The 24,468-nt window shown below is 40.6% G+C and overlaps 1 protein-coding gene across 2 annotated transcripts in view; it reads right to left on the reverse strand.

The window, feature by feature from the left end:
• gpc5c (glypican 5c) overlaps positions 1-13,628 on the reverse strand; it is a 113,807-nt gene extending 100,179 nt beyond the window's left edge. For both annotated transcript variants that reach the window (XM_074651202.1, XM_074651201.1), the window contains exons 1-2: positions 13,147-13,628; positions 603-764 (exon numbers count right to left, since the gene is read on the reverse strand). In XM_074651202.1, the coding sequence (XP_074507303.1) occupies positions 603-764; positions 13,147-13,330 (346 nt within the window). In that variant the 5' untranslated portion in view covers positions 13,331-13,628. The remainder of the gene's footprint in view (positions 1-602; positions 765-13,146) is intronic.
• Between the last annotated feature and the right edge of the window lie 10,840 nt (positions 13,629-24,468).

A 24,468-nucleotide genomic window follows, 5' to 3' on the forward strand; every position in this document is an offset into this window, starting at 1 on the left:
TGCTGTGCGCAGATTGCTTCACTCTCCAAAACTACTGTAATTTGTTCAAGGGTTCCAGTAATTGTTTTGCTGTCCTGAGAGCAGGATCCGATAATGACAAAGCAGACCATCTTCCACCATACACTAAAGGCTGAGAAAAAGGCCTCTATACCCTCTATTTCCCCCGTTTACCCTCAGTGATCCCTCTTCACAGTTCTGTTGCTGCCAAACCCACAGAAGAAGAGAAGTGGGGGGGAGCCCTGCCCACTTCCTGAGTTGCACACTTGCCTGCACGCCAGCTACCGTGACCCTAGGGAACTCAGTAAAAACGTTTTTTCACCAAATACTGGACAAATAAATATTCTCTGGAAGCAAGAAAATAAACATAAAGTTATTTTGTTTTTATTGCTGGATTTTGATTCAAATAGGGGGCACAAGTTCAGTTTAAGGTCAACATGAAGCTGGGTCAAGTTTTTAAATTGAATACTTTCCCATGTCGTGATAAGTACAGTATGTACCAGATAGCTAACTCCCGACTTCTCGTTCCCATCCATCAACAACAACCCAGTGTCTCAGGCCAATCCCACCCGACCTGAGCTTGGCCCCTTTGTCCCAGCACTTACCCTGGAAGGCATCCGAGTGGCCGGAGATGAGGTGCTCAAGCTCGTAGCTGTAGGACTGAATGTTGTGGAGCGTTTCTCTTTTTACAGCCAACTGGTAGCTCTCCTCCATCTTCCGGGTGCAGCAGGACGGACCCTGGTGCTTACAAACCAGCAGATCCACATCTAGGAAAGCCAAGCAGAAATGGACATATGTTTAATTTCGTTAATTTACGTTTAAGTCAGTGGTAACACATAAAGCATATCACAAGAAATGGAAGAGCAAAAGAATTGAGGTATCTCAGTTTGGATGAGATAACGTCTTTTATCCGGTGAGACAGATATATGATTCTACACTGTGCTGTGCAAATATGTGTGAGTATATGTATAGTGTCCTGAGTATGCACATAGATAGACAGGCCATAACTCCATTGGGAGACAGAGGAGGCACCATGGGAGGGTGAGAAAGTAGACCAAGAATTCATCCACGTTTCCTGCTAAAAATACTGTCTCTGCTAAATGTATAAATATATCTTTTGCTCATACATGTCGTCAAGACATACATTTATACATGCATGTATACTGTATGTCCCATAAAAACACAAAAATACATGCATGCACTTGCATTTTGCAATGCTACTTTTACCGTCACTCAGACAAATGTGCACACACGCGCATGTACAGTAATTAGTGTGAAATCACCTCTAAAACTAGACAGTCATTAGCCATAATACTGCAGTTCAGAAAAACCACATGAAGGCAATGACCTAACTGCAAATGCTATGATCCAAAGAACAGCTCAATCAGGCACAATTACATCAGCGGAAACAAGAGTCCTGCCAGTGTCACCTGCCTCTCACCATCGCTACACATATAAACACTGTAATGACATCACTGAGACTGCTCGCAATTAGCATGGGCTATTAAAACCGTCCTTTCCCACACATTTCCTCCTTGCACTGGGACATTTCCATAATGCACAAGTCTGATATGATAACTCATTTTACAGGGGGAAGGGCTGGACGGGGGTGGCTGGAGGCAGGTGTTGTAACCAGAGCCTAAAGCATGGCCTTAGGACAGACCGCAAGACCAGTGCCTCACTGTCCAAATCCCTCCATGAAACACAATAGGGTTGCATTCTCAATCCCTCTTTCCCTTTCTGCTCCCTCTCTCCCATTTGCCTGGCATATCCTAGTGAGGCCTGGGTGTCTCTTAATTACCCAGTGAGGCTCCATTTGTTCCCATCCCAGAGCCAGACGAGTGAAGTCATAACTGGCTGTCCTGCCCCTTACAGCTCATTATCTCCATCTCTGTAGCAGTCCTCTCGTTTTATGTTGACACCGCCTCCCTGTCGACATCGATTCCCTGTTGACACTGTTCCTATCCTATTTTTTGGTGTGTTGAGGAATACTATTCTTGCTGTCGCCTACCTGGAACAGCGATGTATAAAGTTTGCATATGACCAATTTTAACTAAATACAATTGCTACGTTTTTGTTTTGAGCTTACATCTGCTACTTCTCAATCTACCTCTCCTACCAGGCTTAAAGTCAGATTAAAGCAAAAATAAATGTGTTCTAAGTTTGTCACACCACAGAAAAATTTGTTATTAACCATCCAGCCAAATTTGAATGATTAAAACGTATCATTATGAATATTATGTTTTCGGCATGTATTTTCTAACATGTATAATGTGTTTAGAAAAATTCACTGATTTTACTTTACCCAGAATTTAATAGTACTCTTTTCCAAATTTGGCTGATGGGCGCAATATAAATGAGAATATATGGATATTTATACATCTAAATACACCTTAACATGAACTCTTAAATTAATCTAGTAATTACATTTCCCAATGCAGGACAGAACAGGTCAATTTAGGAGTAACTAAAAAAAATAATAGTGTGTTACAGTTTGTTAATAGTCTGGGTTACAAAGACATAAGAACAAGTGAACACTGCTGGCGGCCTAGTTCATCCTGGGGTTAAATGTCATCATATTTTGACCATCTGATTTAGTGACACCAAGCTTATTAAATAGATCTCCTTTCATATGACCTCACCAACCGAGAGAAACAATCCAAGAACACATCTCCACTAGAGGTTGACCAATTTTTTTTAATTTTTAAAGGCCGATATATAAACAATAGTTTGGAACAGGAAAAAGCTGACAGCTGATTAATCAGCCAAGATCTTATTTACTTCTGCAGCAGCCTAGTCTGCTACTTCTGCATACGCAGCTATTAATAAATCATTTTTTTGTCACTCCGAATTCAATGATTCATAAGAGAATATACTGAGGTGTGATTTGTTGGATTACATATTTTTTTTATGTATTTGCAATGGGCATTGTGCTGTTTTGTGGCTTACAGTATGACTGGCCAGGATTACTTCTGTTGCGCATCTCGTACATTGTTAAATTCCAGTCTTGCAAGCCATTAATGTTCGTGCATATTCCCAGGGTAAGGAGGATCCTTAAGTATTGCGATTTCATTTCATGAATGGATGGTTACGTGGCTGGATTATTTGGAAGAGAGAACACCACATTGGTACAGTAAGCAAGTTAAAGTAACAGTGAATTATTTCTTTTCCTCCCTGTCTGTCTGTCTTGTATCTGGGACAAAGAGCTGATAATGTTGGGTTATATATTCGAGAGATAACTTTTATCCTCCCTCCTCTGTCTTGACTTTGTGTATGGATCCTCCATGCAAAATGGTGATGTATGTTCCTATGTGACTGGTGGAGGCTGTGCAGCCATCGGCCACTATCAGAGCCCAGTTCCGCCAATAAAGATAGTTTGTAAAAATGTCCCATCAGTGCTAATTAATCGGGCAAATCGATTAAGCGGTCCACCTCTAATTTCCACTCCTTTTTACTGGGCAAGTGTAACTGTGCAGCACTGATTAGGTATACGAGATTGGTTGTCTGGGTAGAATTACATGCAACAACAAACCATAAATGTCTTTTCTAGAAGCTATATTGTCCAACATTCATATCGTTTGGATTTCCACCAACTACTAAAAGAAATATGGAAATGGTTGTCAATCATTCAATAAATATCAGTGTCTACACACTGGTGGGACCTCGTCATATTTTAAATAAGCTGTTTCATGAAACACATATACCTATAACATGCTCAACCTGTGCTCTCAGGATAGTGATTTTAGCTTTAATATGAAACTGACATTCATAAGAGCCCTTGGTAAAGCAAAATACTTTATGAATTCAGCTCCTCTAGGCCAGATGGGAAACACGTGTGCCACTTATTAAATATTCGCTGTCCGTTGAAAGCATGATATATTGTTATAAATCTGTTTTAAGGTTGTCATTTCACCATATTTGGTGCGTGTCCTCTCTCCCCTTCTGTCCCTGACCCTGTTCTCCTCACTGGCTGGCTCTTTCTCTCCTTTGTGTTTGTGTGTTATCTGTGATATGAAACTAATATCCAGGGACTCACAGTGGAATCCAGCCTGGCCTCTCCGTCCCTTGCGAGTAGCTGCATGGAGTAAGTGATACTCAGAAAGACTTTGGCTGTTAAAGCCACCACAGCAGTCGGGACAGGCCGACTGTGTCACGAATATATACCACGCCACTTTCTGGAATCATTAGAAGCCATGTCACTATTTGTATGTCCAACAGCAAACATATTGCTGAGTCCGCTCTTCATATTACATACAGTATATTAACAAACAGCATTTGAACGGCTTCTGCCTGATGGGTAAACTAAAAATATGTATTGAGGACTCAGGGCAGCAGTCTTCCAAGGACTCTAAGTCTACAATATAGGACATATCTATTAATATCTGACTGCCTTGTTTTTGAGTAATACGTGTATTATTTATTTATTTTACACCATACTCCATTTACATTTTCAGTTTACAGAATACAGACCATCCAAACCTGTAAAAGGCATCGCCTTCTCCTTAAACTTTTTCATGTTTCATTGTTTAAAGAAAATAAAGCCTTTGGTGTAATGAGGGTTTTAAAGAGTGTTTAATGTCAATGTAAAGAAACCTGAATATCTCCATATGTAAAATAGTCGCATAGATACTTTTAGTGAAAATTTAGTAGGCACCTTTGGCAACAGTAACAGTTTTGAACATCTGGACAATTTTTCCCCATTATTCTTTGCAAAACTATTCAAGCTCTGTCAGATTGCTTGGGGACCATGACTCAACAACAATTTTCGAGTCCTGTTTCAAATGTTTGATTGGATGGATAGGAATGGTCTCTGACTTGACTTAGGCTGAGCTCAGCATCGTTACTTTTAAGACATTCCTGCATAGATTTGGCTTTATGTTTGGATTTGTTATCTTGCTGGGAAAATAAGCCAAAATGTCATTTGAGTTTACTTCTGTTTACTTTCCTGTAGCTTCTTCATAGAGGTGTCTTGGTGGCCTCACTCACTAATGCCCTGGTCACACAGACAACTTCTGTGGCTTTAGATTTAAATGTATGTATTTTTTAAAGTTGACCTTACTGTACCTTGTGAATGTTCTTGTATGCATCAAATAACTGGTATTTTTCAACAACCTTGTTGTTGAATTTGCGTTGCATTTCACTGACACCACACCTTGATTACTCACCGGTGATCTCTTTTCTAACTATTACGCCCCTCTAAGGAGAGCCGGCTGTGCCAGTGATGATTATTAAGGTGTGTCATTGCTGCAAATACTTAAGCAATAACTATTTCTTGTGAGATTACGTACTGGAAGATTTCTGAGGAGGTGCACTGGTTAAGAAACTATGTTTTTAATATGTTGAAAACTTGTGAGAACCATTTTTGGATTAGCCGGGAGTAAGGCTGTTTCATCACTGCCAAGATGGCCAGAGCCACCCACTTTGAGCTACACAACAGCTCTTCAGAAACCTATGGGTGACGTCACGGAGACTATGTCCATATTTTATGCAGTATATGGTGAAAACAGATAAATTGCACTGATAGGGATATAACATATGTAGAAGCATTTGCGACAGTGATTTTATTTTATTTTACAAATTCCAAAGTGTCCCAAGAATTGTAGACATTATTTTGTATAGAAGCTGTAGCTATCTATCTGATTTCAAATAACAGCTCTTGGCTTTTAACTTTGACTTCATACAGACTCCAATAGGCCAAGAGGACTGAACTCTACAGGTCCTTTGTAATTAGTGCCCAATGTGTATGCTATTCATTCTGCCTGGCTAAACCTTAACACACTTTGCTCTCCAGACTGGACATCAACTCTGAATCCTAATTCCCTTAATCGTCCTCAGGTGACAAATACCTCTGGAGTAATTTGCCGTATTAAAGCCATGGCTCAGGGGTCCTGACTTGTTAGTCACAATCCCTTCAGCAACACCTCAGTGCCCTTCATTGCACAAGTCAAAACTCCTGAGTGGAGAAACTCTACCACTGTATAATTACCCTGCTAACCCGCATGCCATTCTCAATATGTGGTACTACAGTAGCAGTGCTGAATACTGCTGAGAAGACGGCGATGTTGTAACCGCCCTTTTCAAACACACGTGCATAAACTCCCGCACTCATAAAATGATTTATATGCAGCTCACATCTCCTCAATATGGTATGGAAATTTTGTTATGATTTGGAATGCGTTGATGACCGTGAGGGGTTACGGTTTCCTGATGCCGCTGTTTTGATATTTATTCGGAGAACAAGAATAACTTTGTTAGAAAGTAGCCAATTAATGCAGTTGCCCCTTCTCCTGCCTCAGGAAGCCAGCTCCCTTTGAAGTTCCCCGATCCACTGAACATACAGGATATTTACTCTATACAGATTTGCAGTGTTTTGGATGGACCGTGTTGAATGAAAACACGTCTCAAAGGGTCTTTGCCGCATACCTGCATTTTTTGGACGACCTTGAAACTCAACTGGAATGTTTAGCTTTCCCAGACCCCGAGCTGGAAACGGCCTACAGTGACTGGCACGGGGGCCAAAGCCACGCCAGAGGGCAGCGGCAGGACAGACCGAGCTTAGAGAGAGAAGTGGCCGACTGGTGGGTAGATAGATGCAGACTTGATGAAGCCGCATTATATCAGAGGAGTGCTCGGCCACAGACTGGCAGAGTAATTATGTTAACATTTAAAATAATCTGTTGAAACCAGCTCTCCTCTCATGTACTACCTCTATCCCTGCAGCGCTAAATGGTTATATTATCGGAGAGGTTCTGTAGGTGATACACTTGGCAGTCTACTAACCTTGTAAAATCGTACCATGCCTCTACCACAGTAGCAAGCCAGGAGGGTAAGGTGGCAAACAATCAACTGAAACACAAGATAGACTTAGGCTGAAATCCAATAAGAGGTGTTGTGTAGAGACTAGAGACCGACTCAGACAGAGTAATCAGCTTCAGACTGGGGCAACTCTGGTAAGGCTAAAGTGTTTGGGGTGGGCTGGAGAAAGAGCATCTGAGGTGCTTGTCACTTCAATAATCTGTACTTTTTACTTGAAGACAATGTCAGAGAGGTTGTTTTTTTTACCACCAATGTTTTCTAATGCAGAGATTCTCAAAGTGGGGTCTGTGGCGCTCTGTAAGGGGGGCCATTTGCAAAATAATTTTGCAATGAGTTATAAAATTGTGCTCTATCATTAGAAAGTGAATACAGATGGGGACCATTTGCGAAATAAAACAAGCATATTATGTCCATTACTCCCACCCATTTGGGCCAATAGAAACTCTGATGTGATTGTGACACAGCAATAAGTTCATTATTTTTAAGTTGAAGCACTTACTGAAAATTAGCTACAGACTGGTAAGTTTAAATATCTGGATTTATTAGCACTATGCCGGTCTTGCTACTGTTCATTTATTTGAATATTAATATTTACTTGAAATGTAGGTTACATGCTGTCAAGTTGAGTCTAAATACAATTTGAATAAAACTACCCCTCTGTATAAAGGTATATAAGTGGTATTAATATTCAATAACATTGCAAATATCCCCGCTGTGGGACTAATAAAGGATTATCTCATTTTATCTTATCTTAACATGATTCAAATTGAAATGTGTTTTTGTTTATCACTATGAAACAGGTATGAAGTATTTAGGTTGTAAGGTTTTAGAATACAAATAGTTCCAATTTAAGAGTACAAATGGCAGTAAGCAGCATACGCGTGATCGGTGTTACAATTAATAAGGGGTCCTTAGAAAATGTTCTCCCCTTTAAGGAGTCTCTGGCTGAAAAAGTTTGAGAACCCGTTCTAGTGGCTTTAGTTTTACAAAACATAATGTTCTTATGTGAATTTGACATTACATTGTTGAGAGAGGAATAGAAAACAGATGCTCGTTGGTTTGAAGTGTGTATGAAGTACAGTAGGTGTGCACCATGTGTATGCTCCCTCAGTGAGAAAGGCCAAGTTTAAAAGGGAATCAAAAATAACTACAGCCAATCAAAGGACACGTCGAGCTTTGAGAGCTTGCCAAGGCTTTTGACGCTGTAACTGGTTAAGGATGTGGCGACATGTGATAACACACTGTGTTCCCATTCCCTTGCTATTAACACATGACCCTGCTTGCCTTGTGTTCAAGACATAAGACACTTTCTCTTGCACTCTAAAAAAGCTGTTAATGACTCAGTAAATCAGAGAAGTAGAGGCAGTGGAGTAATAAGTTGAACAAAGTCTTCTCTGTGTGTGTGTGTGTGTGTGTGGTATATACACGATCAGATAAGCCCTGCTCAATCAGATAGTTATAACTGAGCTGGAAAATAGGTTGATCATATCTGAGGAACATTATCTATGAAGCCAGCGGTAGAATTAGTCTGTGAACAGCACTGCTAGCTGTCTGCTTCCCAAATGATCTATCTCCGAAGGGCTATATCAGCACCCTGTGGTAATCTCAATATGGAGAATTTGGCTGCGGACCTCGGTACTAAAGTGGTCATAACTCTTCAAAATAATCACAGGATAAGCAACTGCATGTCTGATTATCTGAGTTCCCTTGATGCTGAATCTGGCACGGAGATAAAGCCGCTCTTTATAAAGTGTGTGGCCAAGGGAACAAACATTTAATGCCTGAACAGCAAATAGTTTGGTCTGAATTTAATACAAGGACATACAGTATTGGGGGGATGACATTTTATAACGTTTAAATTCCTATTAATTGGAAATGAATGACAGCAATAGTAGGAATCAGTCCAGAGAGGACTTTGACTTGTAATGTGAGCTGCTGCTACATTTCAATACTTGCTTGAGTAAAGAATCAGAGTACTTCTTCCACCACTGCTTACCGACATATTACATTGCTCTTGATAATCACAAGGCACTATCACTATGTATTGCTTCATGTTTTCGTTGGATACAAGAATTCAAAACAGAATATGGCATAAAATATCTGTACTGTAAAAGTGCAATTCTTTCTATATAGAATCATATCCAATTGGCTTTCTCTAAAGTTCCCCGCTGCCACGCTCCTCCTGGCGCTTAGTGAGAAATCAGTTCACCGCACATGAATGAAACGCAGCACTGTATCCTAACACAAATATCAGCCTGTGAAAAGGGCTGAAGTTTTGCCACTTCAAATTTCAAGAGTTGCTTTTATTGGCATTTGATCTGAGAGCTGAAGCAGAGGAGCATAATTGTGTACACACACACACATATACACCAAATCTACCCACTCTGACACCCCCTTCCATTGGTCAGCTCTTTGAAGACAAGATTGCGCCTGACCCAAAACAACCTCTCTGGGACGAGTACAAATAAAAAAGGCAAAATAAGATAAAAGCCCAAAATGTACTGGGGAAGCTGCAGCAATGTTTGATTAGCTGTGAAGGGGAGGGACGGCAGAGAGGTGGTGGAGTATAAACGTACAAGAAATTGCAGTTCTCCCACACCTTTTAAACAAACACAAATATTTATATCAATTAATAGTCCAGACCAAAGAGCCGCAGTTTGTATCTGGATCATATCAGCCCCATTTTACGAAAAAACAACAACATTATAACTAGTTGTGAAAGAAAATATTGAAGAAAAAAAAGTTATATACGTATATTGCGATATTATGTTTTGTGATACTGTATTGATTCTAAAAAACACTTATTTTGAATCAATAGTTTACATGCAAAGATAAACTCAGTACTTTATTTAATTTGCAAAGACATGTGCTTCCTCAGTGTATGTGCCCTCTCAAAGTAGTGCTATGATGTTGGATTTTACACGGCCTGTGATAAATGTAAATGGAGATCTCACTGTTCTGAATGCATATACTGCATATTGTGGTTTATTCTTTATACTATGACATTTTTCCTAAAATTAGATTTAAAAAATCGCAATATACCTTACTTACAGTATCGCAATATATTGAATCGTAACCCCTTTATCATGATACGTATCGTATCATCAGATTCTTTTCAATACATAGCCCTAGATATAACTATAGGGAGAGGGTGTGTTCTCAGAAATAAACATATAAAAGTGGGGAAAGCAAAGTCATTAAAACCCTTCACACCATACTGTGTGTTTTCTCACTGTCAGGTACAGTAAAATGCTCATCAACAGCTGCAGTTTGCAGGCTGAGATTCTCATATGCAGCTTCTGCCAACGCACTGCAGACTGTAAAAGCTTGTCACGCAAGAAGCCTCGCTCCAGACTGCTGACATCCTCAGTAGACCAAGGTCCTTCCGTTGTCTTTTAAGAGCTAACCCAACTGCTTGCAATGAAATTGACGTCCTCTGTTGCTAGTAGTGACACCCTGCTAAACAAACATATCGAGTGGTTTGGATGCACCTCGAGGTATGCTTCCCACTCAGCTATCTATTGCTCTTCTCCCTGTTACGGCTCGCAGACTCCGACTGGGTGACACTTAAGCTGACACCAACCTGCATGTGACACTATGCCTGCACGGATTCTTTCTGGTCTGTAGTCACATAGATAGATCATCTACTGGTATTTGAGTATTTGCCAGGAAAATATGCACATAAATCTTAGACCTCCCAGGACTAAATGACTCATAATAAAGGGAAAAAGATTTATAGCAACTATAAGAAGATTTAAAAGATTAGAGTAAAGACATAATGATAATCCACACTGAATAGCCCGATTTCTTGTGTAGTATGACAATTGAAAAGGCCCCACATAAAAGAAACATGACATACCTGTAACTAGTGATGAAGTCTCTTACTATGCTTGCAGAATAACTTTCAAGCAAACCTTGCATAGTTGAACCAAAGCCTAAACCCGCTCAAAATGCATTTTGCATCCAAAACAGATTTGGAACCAATGTTTATTCTCATAAAATAACTTTTCCTCAGTGTGCAGGAGGAAAGCACATACCACAAAACCCTCAAGGCATTTGAAGCTGCTTTCAAGCATCGCTCTGACAAAAGACAACAAAAACAAATGGGGAAACTTTGTAAACTGTGGCTCCTGAGCTCAAGTGCATGTACACTAAAAGCTGCAGTAGGCAGAATGTTTTGGGCATCATTGGGCAAAAATTCCATAATAACCTTTCAGCATATTGTAATTCAAGTGTTCTGAGAGAAAACTATACTTCTGCACCTCCTTGTGGCTCAAAGAGATAGCGTTCCTATTGGCTGTTCATTCAACGGAGGCAGCTGTCAATCACTCGCGAACTCCGAACAAACGGTCAAACTAGGCAGCGCTGATCAAATATGAATCAATATTCTGTTACTGTAATGCCTATTTCTTGCCCCGAAATGTTTTCAGAAACATCTTGTAGTGTACTGTTTAGCTGTAAAATTAGAAAGTTTGCTCCGGCTTGGGGGTGGTGCTTGGTATTTCCTCAACTGGTCTCAACATGGCTGCCTGGTCACTAACTTTCTCATTTTACAGCTAAACAGTACACTACAAGATGTTTCTGAAAACATATGAGGCGAGAAATAGGTATTACAGTAACAGAATATTGATTCATATTTGATCAGCGCTGCCTAGTTTGACCCGCGAGTGATTGACAGCTTCTCAGAGACGACAGGCTCCAACTCGGTTCTGATTGGTTGTTTTCCTCCGGTCTGTGAAATCTTGAAGATGCCATTAGGAGCACCGGAGGACACCGGAAGACACAGAGGCACGTGATTTTTTTCAGATTACCTGTCTCATGCACTACTGTCAGGATATAGTGACCGTTTTATAAAAACATTTTTTTTATCATATTTGCTCCAATTCTGCCCAATGCTGCTTTAAGGACCTATCCCACCAAAAGTTTCTCAACGACATATGGCCAAAAGAGCTGGTGGTGGGCGACTGCTTCTGCAAGTCAATCTGAAGATTGCAAATCAATCACTCCCCCCTATTGTGGACACAATCTTTATCCACACAGATTAACCCATATGAGACCTGTGCATCCCACCAGACTTGTTCCAGCTCAGAAACCCTGTCTCAGCAGCTTGTGAATGTGCTGGGCAGCTTCTCCACAAACTAATTGTTTAATCTCTCCAAACAGCCTGCTTCTATGATAAGCAGCTGGGTGGCATGTGAAGCTGCGAAATGTGGAGGAAAATCAAGAGGCTCTGATGCTTTGAACCAGACAGATTATTACATGTTGCCTATATACTGGGTGATTTACAACATGTAATATTACCTATACCAATACTATAAAAAATATACAGATTGGCTGGGATGTTCAGAATGATGCCTGGGATTTAATGAAAAGGGACTGACAATATATGCAACACACTTCACTATGATAACCAATAGCATGCACAACAGCAGACAGATATTTTATGGTCAAACCCTTTAAAAAATGTCTCAACAACTAATATGAGGAGATACAAATATGACAAAAGTGAAGACAGAAAGAAATATCTTTTCAATCTCTTGCTGCTGTCACTTGAGTGAGCTTATACTTTTGCATTTGGGAGACCACTCACAGTGCCTGTGTGTACAGACCCAATATTACCTATACTAATACTATGAGGAGAGACAAATATGACAAAAGTGAAGACAGAAAGAAATATCTTTTCAATATCTCTTGCTGCTGTCACTTGAGTGAGCTTATACTTTTGGGAGACTGCACTCACAGTTTGTGTGTGTGTACAGACACAATATTACCTATACCAATACTATAACAATATACAGATTGGCTGGGATGTTCAGAGTGATGCCTGGAATTTAATGAAAAAGGGACTGACAAATATATAAGTATGCAACACATCCCTATAATCAACATAACCAATAGCATGCACAACATCAGACAGATATTTTATGGTCAAACCCTTTAAAAAATGTCTCATCAACTAATATGAGGAGAGACAAATATGACAAAAGTGAAGACAGAAAGAAATATCCTTTTAATCTCTTGCTGCTGTCACTTTTGCTTTTGGGAGACCACTCACAGTGCGTGTGTGTGTGTGTGTGTACAGACCCACGTGTGCTTTTGACAGAAGCACAGAATAAGTTAGAAGCATAAATTATTAAACTCTTTTTTATAAATAGAGGTATAGTTACAACTATTCAACACATTTGTGCATGGTAGTTGCTGAAATCAGTATATGTAAGTTGAAGTCTAAATGTGAGACTTCTGTCTGAGGATCTATGAACTAGGATGTTTGCAGTGCGCTTTTAGCCAAAGTGCTCTCCACTGTGAGCTGCCAAACCAACCCGCTGGCCTCACCTGTGCCAGGTGTCTCCGGTACGCGGTGCAGCGGTCCGACCTGCCGCAGCTGGAAAGCGGTCCTCACTTCATGACAGCTGTACGCGTCCACGCAGATCACGCTCACCGCTGCGAATACGACCGCTGACCAAATCCAAAAGGATCCGCGAGAAGAGTTTACGCGTGGGCATATTCCTCGGGACATTGCCGCATCTCACACCAGGTATCCGTGTTGGATATAGCCTGGATACTGTAGCCTGACTGCGAACTGAGTGACACAGTGTTGAGAATAGACGAAGTACAATGAAGCGACGATGATGAGTTTAAACATCTGACCAAAGCTGTTTCCCGTCTGATTTTCACATTATTGGTTTTGTGTGATGAGTGTGAGCGGCTCACAGCAGCGGAGGAGGTTCAGGGCTTCTTCTTCTCTCTCTTGGCCAGAGGAAAAGGAGAGTGGTGTGGGCTGAAGCCAGTCTGTCCCAAGCTCAACACTTTGCAGTGGTCGGGTTGTCTGCATGCCTGTTTCCAAAAGCCTTGCGCACACTCCCCTCCTCCCTTTCTGTTTACTTCAGCTAAGTGCCCACAACTACAACTCACTACAATATCCCTATAGGGACTTGCTGTGTCAGTAGCCTTACAACAGCATTTTAAAAATCCCTAAAGCTAAACAATTCCCAGTGGTATTATTATTAAAACAAACAAAAACTAAATGTTCCTTTTATATTTGACCATTTGCATCCTAATTGAACGTTTTGCTGCGACTTTGTGTGTCCCTTTGTATAGTGTTACAATTGAATATGATAGAGAACATCATACACAAAATGTCATCATATCAAACTTTACCTTTTCCCCTAAATGTTTTTGTTTGTTTCTGTAACACAGCCAAAGATCATTCCAATTTTAAAAACTAAGGGAGATAGAGACCACATTAAAAAATGGTTTGAGGGCACTATTGCCTTCTGGTTCTCCCTCTTCTGTATCTTCAAGACACACAATTAAAGGGGCTGTAAGAATCAGAAATTGCTTGTTTTTTTTTGTTTTTGTTTTTTTACTTGTGTATATTCTTTTTACTTATTTATCTATTTTTTGTATATATTATATTTTTTCCTGTATCTATACTGTTTTTTTATATTAATATTAGGTTTGTTAAGTTTCTTTGTACCGAGAATGTTATTATTGGGGACGTTTGTGAATGTTTGTTCTGTTGTTTCAAAATGAACAAAAAAACAATAAATATAATATTGGAAAAAAATAAGAAATTTGCTTGTTAACAGTGACACCTGTGGCCGTTAAGTCAACGACAGTCAGCGTCCTGATGCTCGCGCTTGTGTTTGCACTACATCAACGCAAGCAAGCATCGGTCGAAACGGTGAGGCGACACACACGAGACTGAATGTGATTTGCGTCATAATTGAACGTTTTGTTGCAACTTTTTTTATTATAATAATAATAATAATAATAATAATCTTTATATGTATAGAACCTTTCTAAACAGAGTTTCAAACTGCTTGCACAGATACAATGAAATACAGACAAAATAAAAACAACAATAAAAGAACTAAACATAAAGACCAAATAATGAGAAAACTTAAAACCCGTAACCAGTGGTATTAAAACAATAAGTTACTACACATAAGCCAAAAGAGGACAATATAAGATGTGGGGGAAAAGGTGCACCAAGCTGTTGCCTAACGGAGTTAAAAAAAAAAAGCCTTTTTATAAGAATGGGTTTTTAAAAGAGATTTGAAATTGGTAGTAGAGCTAGCTAACCTGTGGTCTTGAGGTAGGCTGTTCCACAATCTAGGGGCATTGATGGCAAAGGCCCTTTTGTCCTTTTGTAGTGTTACAATTGAATGTGAAACAGAACATCATACACAAATGTCATCATATCAAAATTTTACCTTTCCCCCTAAATGTTTTGTTTGTTGTACTGCAACACAGCCAAAGATCATTCCAATTTCAAACTATAAGGGAGATGGAGACCATATTAAAAAATGGTGAGAGGGCACTATTGCTATCTGGTTCTCCCTCTTCTGTATCAAGACTTAGGATAATGAGTAAGTGAATTGTAACAGTGACACCTGTGGCCGTTAAGTCAACGACAGTCAGCGTTCTGTTGCTCGCACTTGTGTTAGCGCTACATCGACGAAAAGTGAGCATCGGTCAAAACGGTGAGGCGACACACAAGAGACTGAACGTGATTGACTGCTAATAATCCAATCCAATAGGAATTTTGCCAGCTCGGGGTTCGTTTTGATAGCCAAAACCAAACAAAGGTCCCTCCATGAATCGAAGGCCCGGCCGATGTTGATCCTAGTTTTACCCTCCCGACGTCGGTCACATTCCTGTTTCGCAAGACAGGCTTCACTAGATATAACTTTGTTTTCAGTGTTTCCTTGGAGTTTGTGTTGTGTCGCATTCTTCACTTTAAAAGCAGTCTACAGGCTGATAGAGGAAACCCAGAAAGGTGTAATTTTTTAGGTTACAACCTGTTCACATATTGGCATAAATAAAGATTAAAAATGTTTATACATGTAAAACCTGACAGACAGTCCCTTTAAACATGTACATGAGTGGGATCGGGTAAAACAGGACTGGACATTTTATTTGGTTTGTAAGGTTGATTGTTGAGTTGCAACAATATTGCTGAAGCTGTATAGCAATACTTGTTATTTGATTCACATCGCTGCCATCTACTGGCCGAAAATGTTTAGTCAGAAATCATGATTTTTTTCTAGAACTGATTTGCCTGTCACATTATTGCACTCCTCGTAAAGTGGAGTCAAGTTTTATAAATCGTCTGTGTGTGTGGTGTGTCACATAAGAGGTCTTGGAGAGTTCGACCGTCATAATGATGTGTTTTTCAGATGTTGGTGTTCAATAATTTAGATTCGCTTCAGATTCAAAATGTAGTCAGAGAGAAGGCATTGTGGGTGTGCCCCTTGTGAGAATTCACACCCCCAGATTATGAGACCATAGCAGGCATATTACCAAATCATTATAAAAATTTAATTATTGGCCTACGTATTTTCCAACAAATGGTGTTTTTTTTTCATGGAACACAACAGGGCCATATTAGGTGTGTAACACATTTAAAGTGCATTCATTTTGAAGGTTTGTCACATTTCCAAATGTGACCTTATACTGTACAGATCGTTCTACAGATTTCATGTTAAATATCATCCTCTCCTGGACAGAGACGGTACTACAGCAGTGCTCAGTTGCCAACTCTTTTATAATAGACCTTTTTCACAGCAGACATGACATTTGACTTGTCACAGCAGGAAAAGCACAGGTGTATTTCATAACAGTAATGATGGCTGCATCCCATTTATCCCTATTGTGCATGCTGGACCACTGGAATAGCTTATTGAGCCATCGTTAATGTTATTTCACCTGTGCTTTTCCTGCTATAACAAGTCAGAATGTCTGCTGCGAAAACGCCTCTACAGTCTACAAAGAATTCCGCAAGCTGTTTTTACAAATTAGCCGCATAAATAAAACTTGTGATTATTTGTATTAAGTTATTATCGAATGGGATGGGGGCAAGTTTATTGCCTGTTGTAGTTGGTTTGCAGGCCTGCTACAGCAGAGATTTCCATTCCTACTGGTCTTCTGGGAACTGCTTGAACAAATAACCTCCCATCCCATGATGGCCTCCATAACACACAAACAGCTGCTGCCACAATATACACTTTAAGAACTTTAACAGGGCAAAGACTGACATTAGCACTTTGCTCTTCTTCCATTGGTTTGGAAGCAAAAGCAGCCAGGCGTGAGCTAGTCTCTTAGGAATAACTAAGTTCACACAGTTACTCCACAACAATCAGGAAAACCACAAAAACAACAGACGAGGCACAAAGGTCACCAGAGCTCACTTTGCGCATGCAAAGTCTGAGCTTACAGGTAGCCCCCAAAAGGTTTGTCTAGTCCAGGGGGTAAGTGGTGGTGACAACAGTCGGTCCCCCGAGAACAGGCAAGTCTCGTGAGGACACCTGTAATACCTACAACATATGGTGCCTTCAAATGGGGTCGTGTTCACCGTGTTCGCAAGAAGAGCCCATATGAATAAGAATAAGAATCCATCCCTCATGTGGTATTCACAACCTGTAAAGTTTCTGAAAGCTCTGAGTTCACGAGTTGTGACGTGTTTGTTGATGTTGTCAGAAATGGTGGAGGCCATGGAAGTTCATTTTTCAGTACATATTAAGTGAATACAGTATATTGTAACTTTAGCCGTGTATTGTTTTTCTTCATAATTTTATACGTCTGAGGAAAATGTTGATATTCCAAACTGACTAATCTTTTTCCCCTGTCATTAAGCCTTTTACACATTTACTGCATTATGTTACCCACTTGCCAGCTTGCTAAGTTGTTAGCCTCTGTGGCTTCTAGATGCCGACAGTAACGTAAATATTGCCGTTTCTTAGCGGCGGTGTTCTCACGACTTAACCACTTGAACGCCAAGCATATTGTGTACACGACTTCCCATGTTGTAAACATGAGCTCACGAGTTTCATTTGAAGGCACCAATAGACCAAACTTATAGGCTTTAACACTACAAAAGGCCTTTATTCAGCAGTGTCTCTAACAACTTCTGTAAGTACTACAAACATGGAGCAGCACTCCTCGGTTTCCTCACTGTATTGCATGCACCCATTGGCAAAGACTTTCTATCTACTAATAATGCATTCCAGTAGAGGATGCTCTTGAGTTAAGTATAGTCTGAATGTTGGCCTGATCACAGGTGTGATTCTGATTTACACTAGTGATTATTTTAAACACACTGTAGCATTAGATCATCTGGATAAGGGAGCCATGTGACCCCTTGTGACAGAAGATCTAGCCTCTGTAGAGGGGGCAAAAGCATTGTGTCAAGATCACATCCTCCCGGTTAGTTTGGAGGCACCAGCAGCACTTGCTCATCCTGCTTGTTATGTAGCATCATCCAGAACAGCAAGTCAAGTCAAAGGCTATTTGGCCAGGTATACTATTGGAGCAAGCGGTAGACCTACTAGGGGCAGTTCATTAAATGATTTTGAAGCAAACAGGTACACATTATGCTGTATCTTTCTCGGATGGAGTTTACTACCTCCGGGCTAAGTCTTCACTTACCTGAAGGAGGCCCTCAGCAAAAGCTACAGCACATTAACGTGCTGAAGTTGCATGCAGTACACCATGCTCTCATATTTTCTTTCATTCCTGGAAGGAAGATATATTCTTAATTGGTGTCAACAAATTTAATTGACATGTGAATTATTGGGGGGGTCAGCATCCGAACTGAATATTGTGTCTCTGAGAATCATCTGTCAAAATCATTGCTTGAACTGAGATTGTACTTGCTGGTACATGACTTCAGGACAGGAGTACTGTTAATTTACTACAATGTACAATTTATGAATCAGTGTAAGACGCATTTTATTTAGGTATTGGCATAGATTTCTGCTTTGCTTGCTTTAGTAAACCCAAAGACATCCGGGAGCAATTGCTGGATAAGAGATCACACTTCTGCTTTCGCCTCCACAATTGCTAAATGGTCTGCCATCATACAACTGTACCGATGTGGATATAGGGCTTATAGGGTCAGTCAGAAGGGGCTGTGGTTTGAACTTGCCTTAAAATCCCAACTATCTGCGTTGCTGAAATTGCTGTCAGGTTAAACAGCTATGCTATGCATTGTTCCAGCAGGACTAGCGAGATGAACATTGGAGAGCAGGAGGCACAAAGCTCTGACCAGCCCCTTTCACAGCAGCCATTCTGACATGTCATTGCAGGATAAACACAGGTGTAATTTATAATATTAATTGTGGCCCTGTTCAATTTAGGTGGGCCGGGGCCCTGGTATGGTGCATTTTGTCTCACTGGAATGGCTATGACACTAAATAGAACTAGACCCTAATTCATTTTATCAATCACACCTGTGTTTACCTGCATTTACATGACAGAATGGGGCCTATTATAAAAACTACTGTCATGGGTGATTATTACAAACAATAATGCCCCAAAATCTAGGTACTGAATTTCTTCTGTGGCGGTCAGAAATAATGAAACAGACACGTTTCTCTGGTTGAACTTTAGGAGCCAAAAGGGAGAAATTATATCATGGTATAAAGTGCAAGATACAGACACTTTAGCTATATATTCGATGTGATTATATTATTATGTTACAGTCAGCTAACGCAAAAAAAGTCAGTCAGTAAACTAGTTAGTTAGCTAGCTAACTAACTAGTCAGTAAACTAGCTGAGTAGTCAGTAAACTAGCTAGTCAGTAAACTAGCTAGCTAGTCAGTAAACTAGCTAACTAGCTAGCTAGTTAACAAACTAGCTGACTAGTAAACTAGCTGACTAGTTAGCTAGTTAGTAAACTACCTAGTTAGTAAACTAGCTAACTAATTAGCTAGTCAGTCAACTAGCTGACTAGTCAGTAAACTAGCTAACTAGTCAGTCAACTAGCTGACTAGTCAGTCAACTAGCTGACTAGTCAGTAAACTAGCTAACTAGTCAGTCAACTAGCTGACTAGTCAGTCAACTAGCAAACTAGCTGACTAGTCAGCAAACTAGCTGACTAGTCAGTCAACTAGCTGACTAGTCAGCAAACTAGCTGACTAGTCAGTCAACTAGCTGACTAGTCAGCCAACTAGCTGGCTAGTCAGCCAACTAGCTGGCTAGTCAGTCAACTAGCTGGCTAGTCAGTCAACTAGCTGACTAGTCAGCAAACTAGCTGACTAGTCAGCAAACTAGCTGACTAGCTAGTGTTATAACAAACACCGGAGTTTCGTGTCTCTGTTTCTATTGTTTGGCTGAACTGATAGACCTGTTAGCTCCAGTATGTCACACTCGTTAATACAGTTACTGTACAGATACAGGTGATGTTGCCAACTTACCTGAATGAGCACCCGAAATGAAGGAAGGTGAGTATCTTGTGTTTCCTGCTAAAACGTGTGGTGTAGTTAAAAAAAAATAACTCAAATGCTAGTTTTAAACTTGAACCAGCTTGAACTTGAACTAGCCTTGATGCAGCATTTGGAAACATGCTAACAATAACACCACAAGAGATCTTGGCTTCTGGACTCCTGTCTAGCAAACCTACTGTACATGACTATGCTCTAAAACTGTCTCAACTAAACATGTTAAATTACAACATTTATATTATAGATATTTATTGCAGGGTTTCTGTATTTGTTCCACTCATCTCAGCTAGTTCTGATCTTTGTGTAAAGTTATATCATATATATTCTTCAAATAGAGCTTTTCCACAGCAGACATTATGACTTGTGATAGCAGTAAAAGCACAGGCAGAATTAATAACATTAATGATGTCTCAATTTCATAAAGTGTCCCAGAAAGCTTTCCAGTGAGACCAGCAGTGGAATGCAGCCATTAATGTTATTAAATACACCAGTGCTTTTCCTGCTATGACATATCATCACAGTGTCTGCAGTGGAAACTGTCATCATTGATATAAATAAACCACAAGTCATTATGTAAGTTATTACAGAATGCATTAAATTGTCCATAGCAAATATTAACTTATTTGAAATCACAAATGCAACAGGAATAGTCAACATCAATAGACACACTTATGTATGTGTGTATAGGCAAAGCTTCCAGTCAAAGATTCAATTCAATGTGTGTTTTTTGGGATACTATTGACCATTCTTGCCTTGCAATTTTTTCCTTTTCTTCTCTATTATTTATTGCCTTTATCCTAATTACAGATTTATTGGATTGTTGTATGCTCCTGAACATGTCTGTTTGGAGTTTTAGGATTTTTATTGTATTTTATTGTATTTTGCAACTAGGACCTATCTGTTAGGATCCTGATGGACTATTTTAGAGGAATTAAAACCTTTTTATTAACAACAGTGATTTATCTTTCTTTCCACAGAGAGATTTGCACGCTATAGAAGACACTGCTCCTGATGCTGCTGCTTCTGGTAAGGCTTTTTTATGCCATTTAGATACCATGTGAGGGAAGAGAGAAGAGATTTGTTTAAATGATTTGTGTCTGAAGTAGATGCACTTCAAGTGATGGTGAACTTGGTCAGCAGATGGCGCCAACAACCTTTGTTTTCATAGTCTCACTCTTGATATTCATTTATGCAGGTTAAGTTTTCTGTATTAAGTGCCATTAACATAGTTCAAAATGAGGTCAATAGGAGGACAACATGTTTCCTGTTTGAAGTGACAGGAAGGAACTCACTATTTTCTCTCCAGTCAGTATAAACATTATTTCAAAGCCAGACATTATCTTGAACTAAAATGATCTCCTGTATCCCTTGGTAGTGGTTATCAGTAGGCCATCAGTCACCCCTAGCATCCTTACAGTCGTCACATAAAACATAGCATTTACTCAGCATCAATTCATTATCCATGAAGAACAATAACTATCAGTATGTACACCATAACCAGAAATCTCTCTGCATCCTCGTGCTGGCCTTCTTTTAACCATGTGATCATATGATCATGAATAGTTATGTTCACTGTGGCACCTCTGATGCCAATTAAGCCCATCCAATCCTTCGACTATGACTACAGAGAGATGCAGTAGTCATGGCAGGGGATCCTTCATTCTGTGTACTCACGCTGTGTCTGAGTCCAGTAGTTAGTAGACAATCTCCGGGGGCTTTAGCCCATCAGTTCTGGCCCTCTAAACTGGGTATTTAAGGGGCTTACAGGGGGTTAAACCCCAAAGATTGGAGCCCTCAACCGCCTGTTTGAGAGATTACGCTCCCCGGTCTCCCATTTTCACCTCTCTGTCTTGGTGGAACAGCGGGAAGTGTGGAGGGTGGTCGTTAAAGAGAGACATGCCTCAGCTTGACATCTCTGGAGGGACGAAGTGGTGATAAATGAGTTTGGAGACGCTTGATTAAGAACATTAGGAACATTTACCACATGCTGTGCAGCTGCTAGGAACTAGTGGATAAGATTTTGGTAAAAAAAAAAAAAAAAAAAGATCTTTTTAAGTAATAGAGCACCTTGCATTCAGAAAATCCTAAATAGGCATTGAGTAGGAAAGGGGTGCATGCATACATGAAACACGGAGTGGTCAAAAATATCTGCACAGTGCTGGTCAGAGCAGGAACCTTATGCTCCATTTCTCTCGGATGGAGATGTGAGGAGTGGAAGTAAGCCGTGCTACATCTTTAATGAGAGTCTGACATCTTCAGTGCCGCTGTCTCACTATCTGTCCTGCTAGTGCCTTCTTCATCCTCACCTGCATAGCCCTCCCAGGGAGGACGGGAAACAGACTAAAAGACGCTTTCAATAATCTGAATGCCACTCCACACCCTCCTTTAAAACAGATAGCATTTACAGTATGTGCAGGTGCCAATCCCTGACAGCACACTTAATAAAACCCTGTAAAGCAGCGAGCAGAGACCTTGCTCTATTTATAATGACTCTATTTCCTCAGTGGCATTTAATTGATTGGTATAATGGTTCTCATAGACTCTTCATTAGCTTGTTACAGCAGTGGATCAATACAACATCATTACATGCATGATTGAACCAAGCACCAGACGTCCGCTCCGGGGCACATTGGTTTGTATCTGTAAACAGTCATTAATGTCACAATAGCCCACAACATACATGCAAGATTATATTATTTTGTCAATAACTTAGATTGATAAGACTAATTGGAAGGTTATCGGCTTGTAAAGAGATGATGTCTAAACACAAAATTGATCAGATGTATTGTGATCACTGCTGCTTTAAATTGAGTAATATCATCCCACAATCTGGTTAATCTGCTTTAATAAACATATACACTGATACAATACAATACTTTCATTATCAAACTCCAGCTACACATGAATTTGAATACAGTAAAACGTGTTTTTAATAACGTATTCAGGCAGTTTGGATGCCTCTCTCTTTGTATGCAAGTCTTTATGTGTCTGTAAGCGTGTGTGAACTGAAAAGTTCCAGGCATCGTATCTGATTTCACCCTCTATTCTGTCCCTGAGGGAGCGTCCTCCACTGTTCACAAAACAAAGTGCTGTTGTGCACATAGGTGGAAACATTTGTTTAACCCGTTCACCCCCTGAGATTTCCTCACTGTCTGTGTTCATTGAACTCTGATGGGATCTAAACACTTCCTTTGAGATCGTACACACGGGCCGCGCGCCGAGGTCAGACCGGGTGCACTTGTGTGTATGTGCATGTGCATGGGTGAGTGTGCTGAGTTGGTCTGGATAGTGACTCGCTTTGTGCGTGACCAGTCGACCACGTCCCTCACAATAGGCAGAAAAAAAGGGGGTGACTACCTTTTGACAGAGCATTTTATCTCAGTGAGATCATAGCGATTGTCTATTTATGGCGCGTGGCGTGCTGTTATGAGAGGAGCGTTTGAACTGGGTGCAGAGAGAAATACAGTTTCACCCTGTTTCACCTTTCCTTTTCCTCGCTCCAAAACAGCCGTCTCTTTTGATAATCATATGCAATCCAGCACAGTGGTTCATTCCTATCCCCTTCTGAACTCACCAGAGCCTTGTTGCTCATTTTGGCTCCCCCCTCCCCTTGCATTATTTTTAACAACCCCATTATCCCCTTTCTCTCCTCTAAACTGACCACCACATGTTTGTGAAAACTGTTTTTGGTGCCTCCGACCTCCTACTCCAGCACCCTTTTTTCCCCCCAATGCAAAGTGCGAGACAGAACCAGGGATGGAGGGAGGGGGAAAGTGAGGGGAGGAGAAGGGCGGGGGTTAAGAGAAATGGAGGGACGGGTTGATGAAAACAACAGATCTCTGCTCCCTAATCCTTTTGTGTCGACGGTGTTAATCCATCCGAGCGAACCCGCCGCTCCCCCCCCCCTCCCTCCCTCACCCCCTGCTTCTGCACCATATACCAGGCGCTCCCACCACATAAACAACCGACAGCACTACTGAAACCAATACTCGTCCCCCCCAGACAGTCGAGCAGAAACACACGACATCAGCCGCAGTAGCCCCCCCCCCCTGTCAAACACAACTCAGGCTCAACTCTGTCCCTGCTTTCATCCTGCTCATCTTTATAGTGGCCACTGGGAACAAGTCTCTAGTCTGGAATCGCTTGCTTTGTTTTGTCTATATGCAAACATATTTTAATCTTGCATCAGCATGTCAATGTGTGTGTGTATTGGAAATTGCAAAGTATTGTTTTCCCTTATTTTGTGTGTGTGTTTTCTGCTCGCACGCATTTGCTTTGTTCTGCTTTGTTTTGGCTATACTGTACATGTAATAATGAATGCACTTGAGAGCAACACGGTGCACACTGCAAGTGTTTTTGTGTCGCGGTCTTGTTTACGAGCTGTAAGAGAGAGGGTGGGGGGTGTCGGGGAGGGGGAGCGCAGCGGTTG

This window comes from Sebastes fasciatus, chromosome 11 (assembly GCF_043250625.1).
Source record: "Sebastes fasciatus isolate fSebFas1 chromosome 11, fSebFas1.pri, whole genome shotgun sequence".
NCBI lineage: Eukaryota > Metazoa > Chordata > Actinopteri > Perciformes > Sebastidae > Sebastes > Sebastes fasciatus.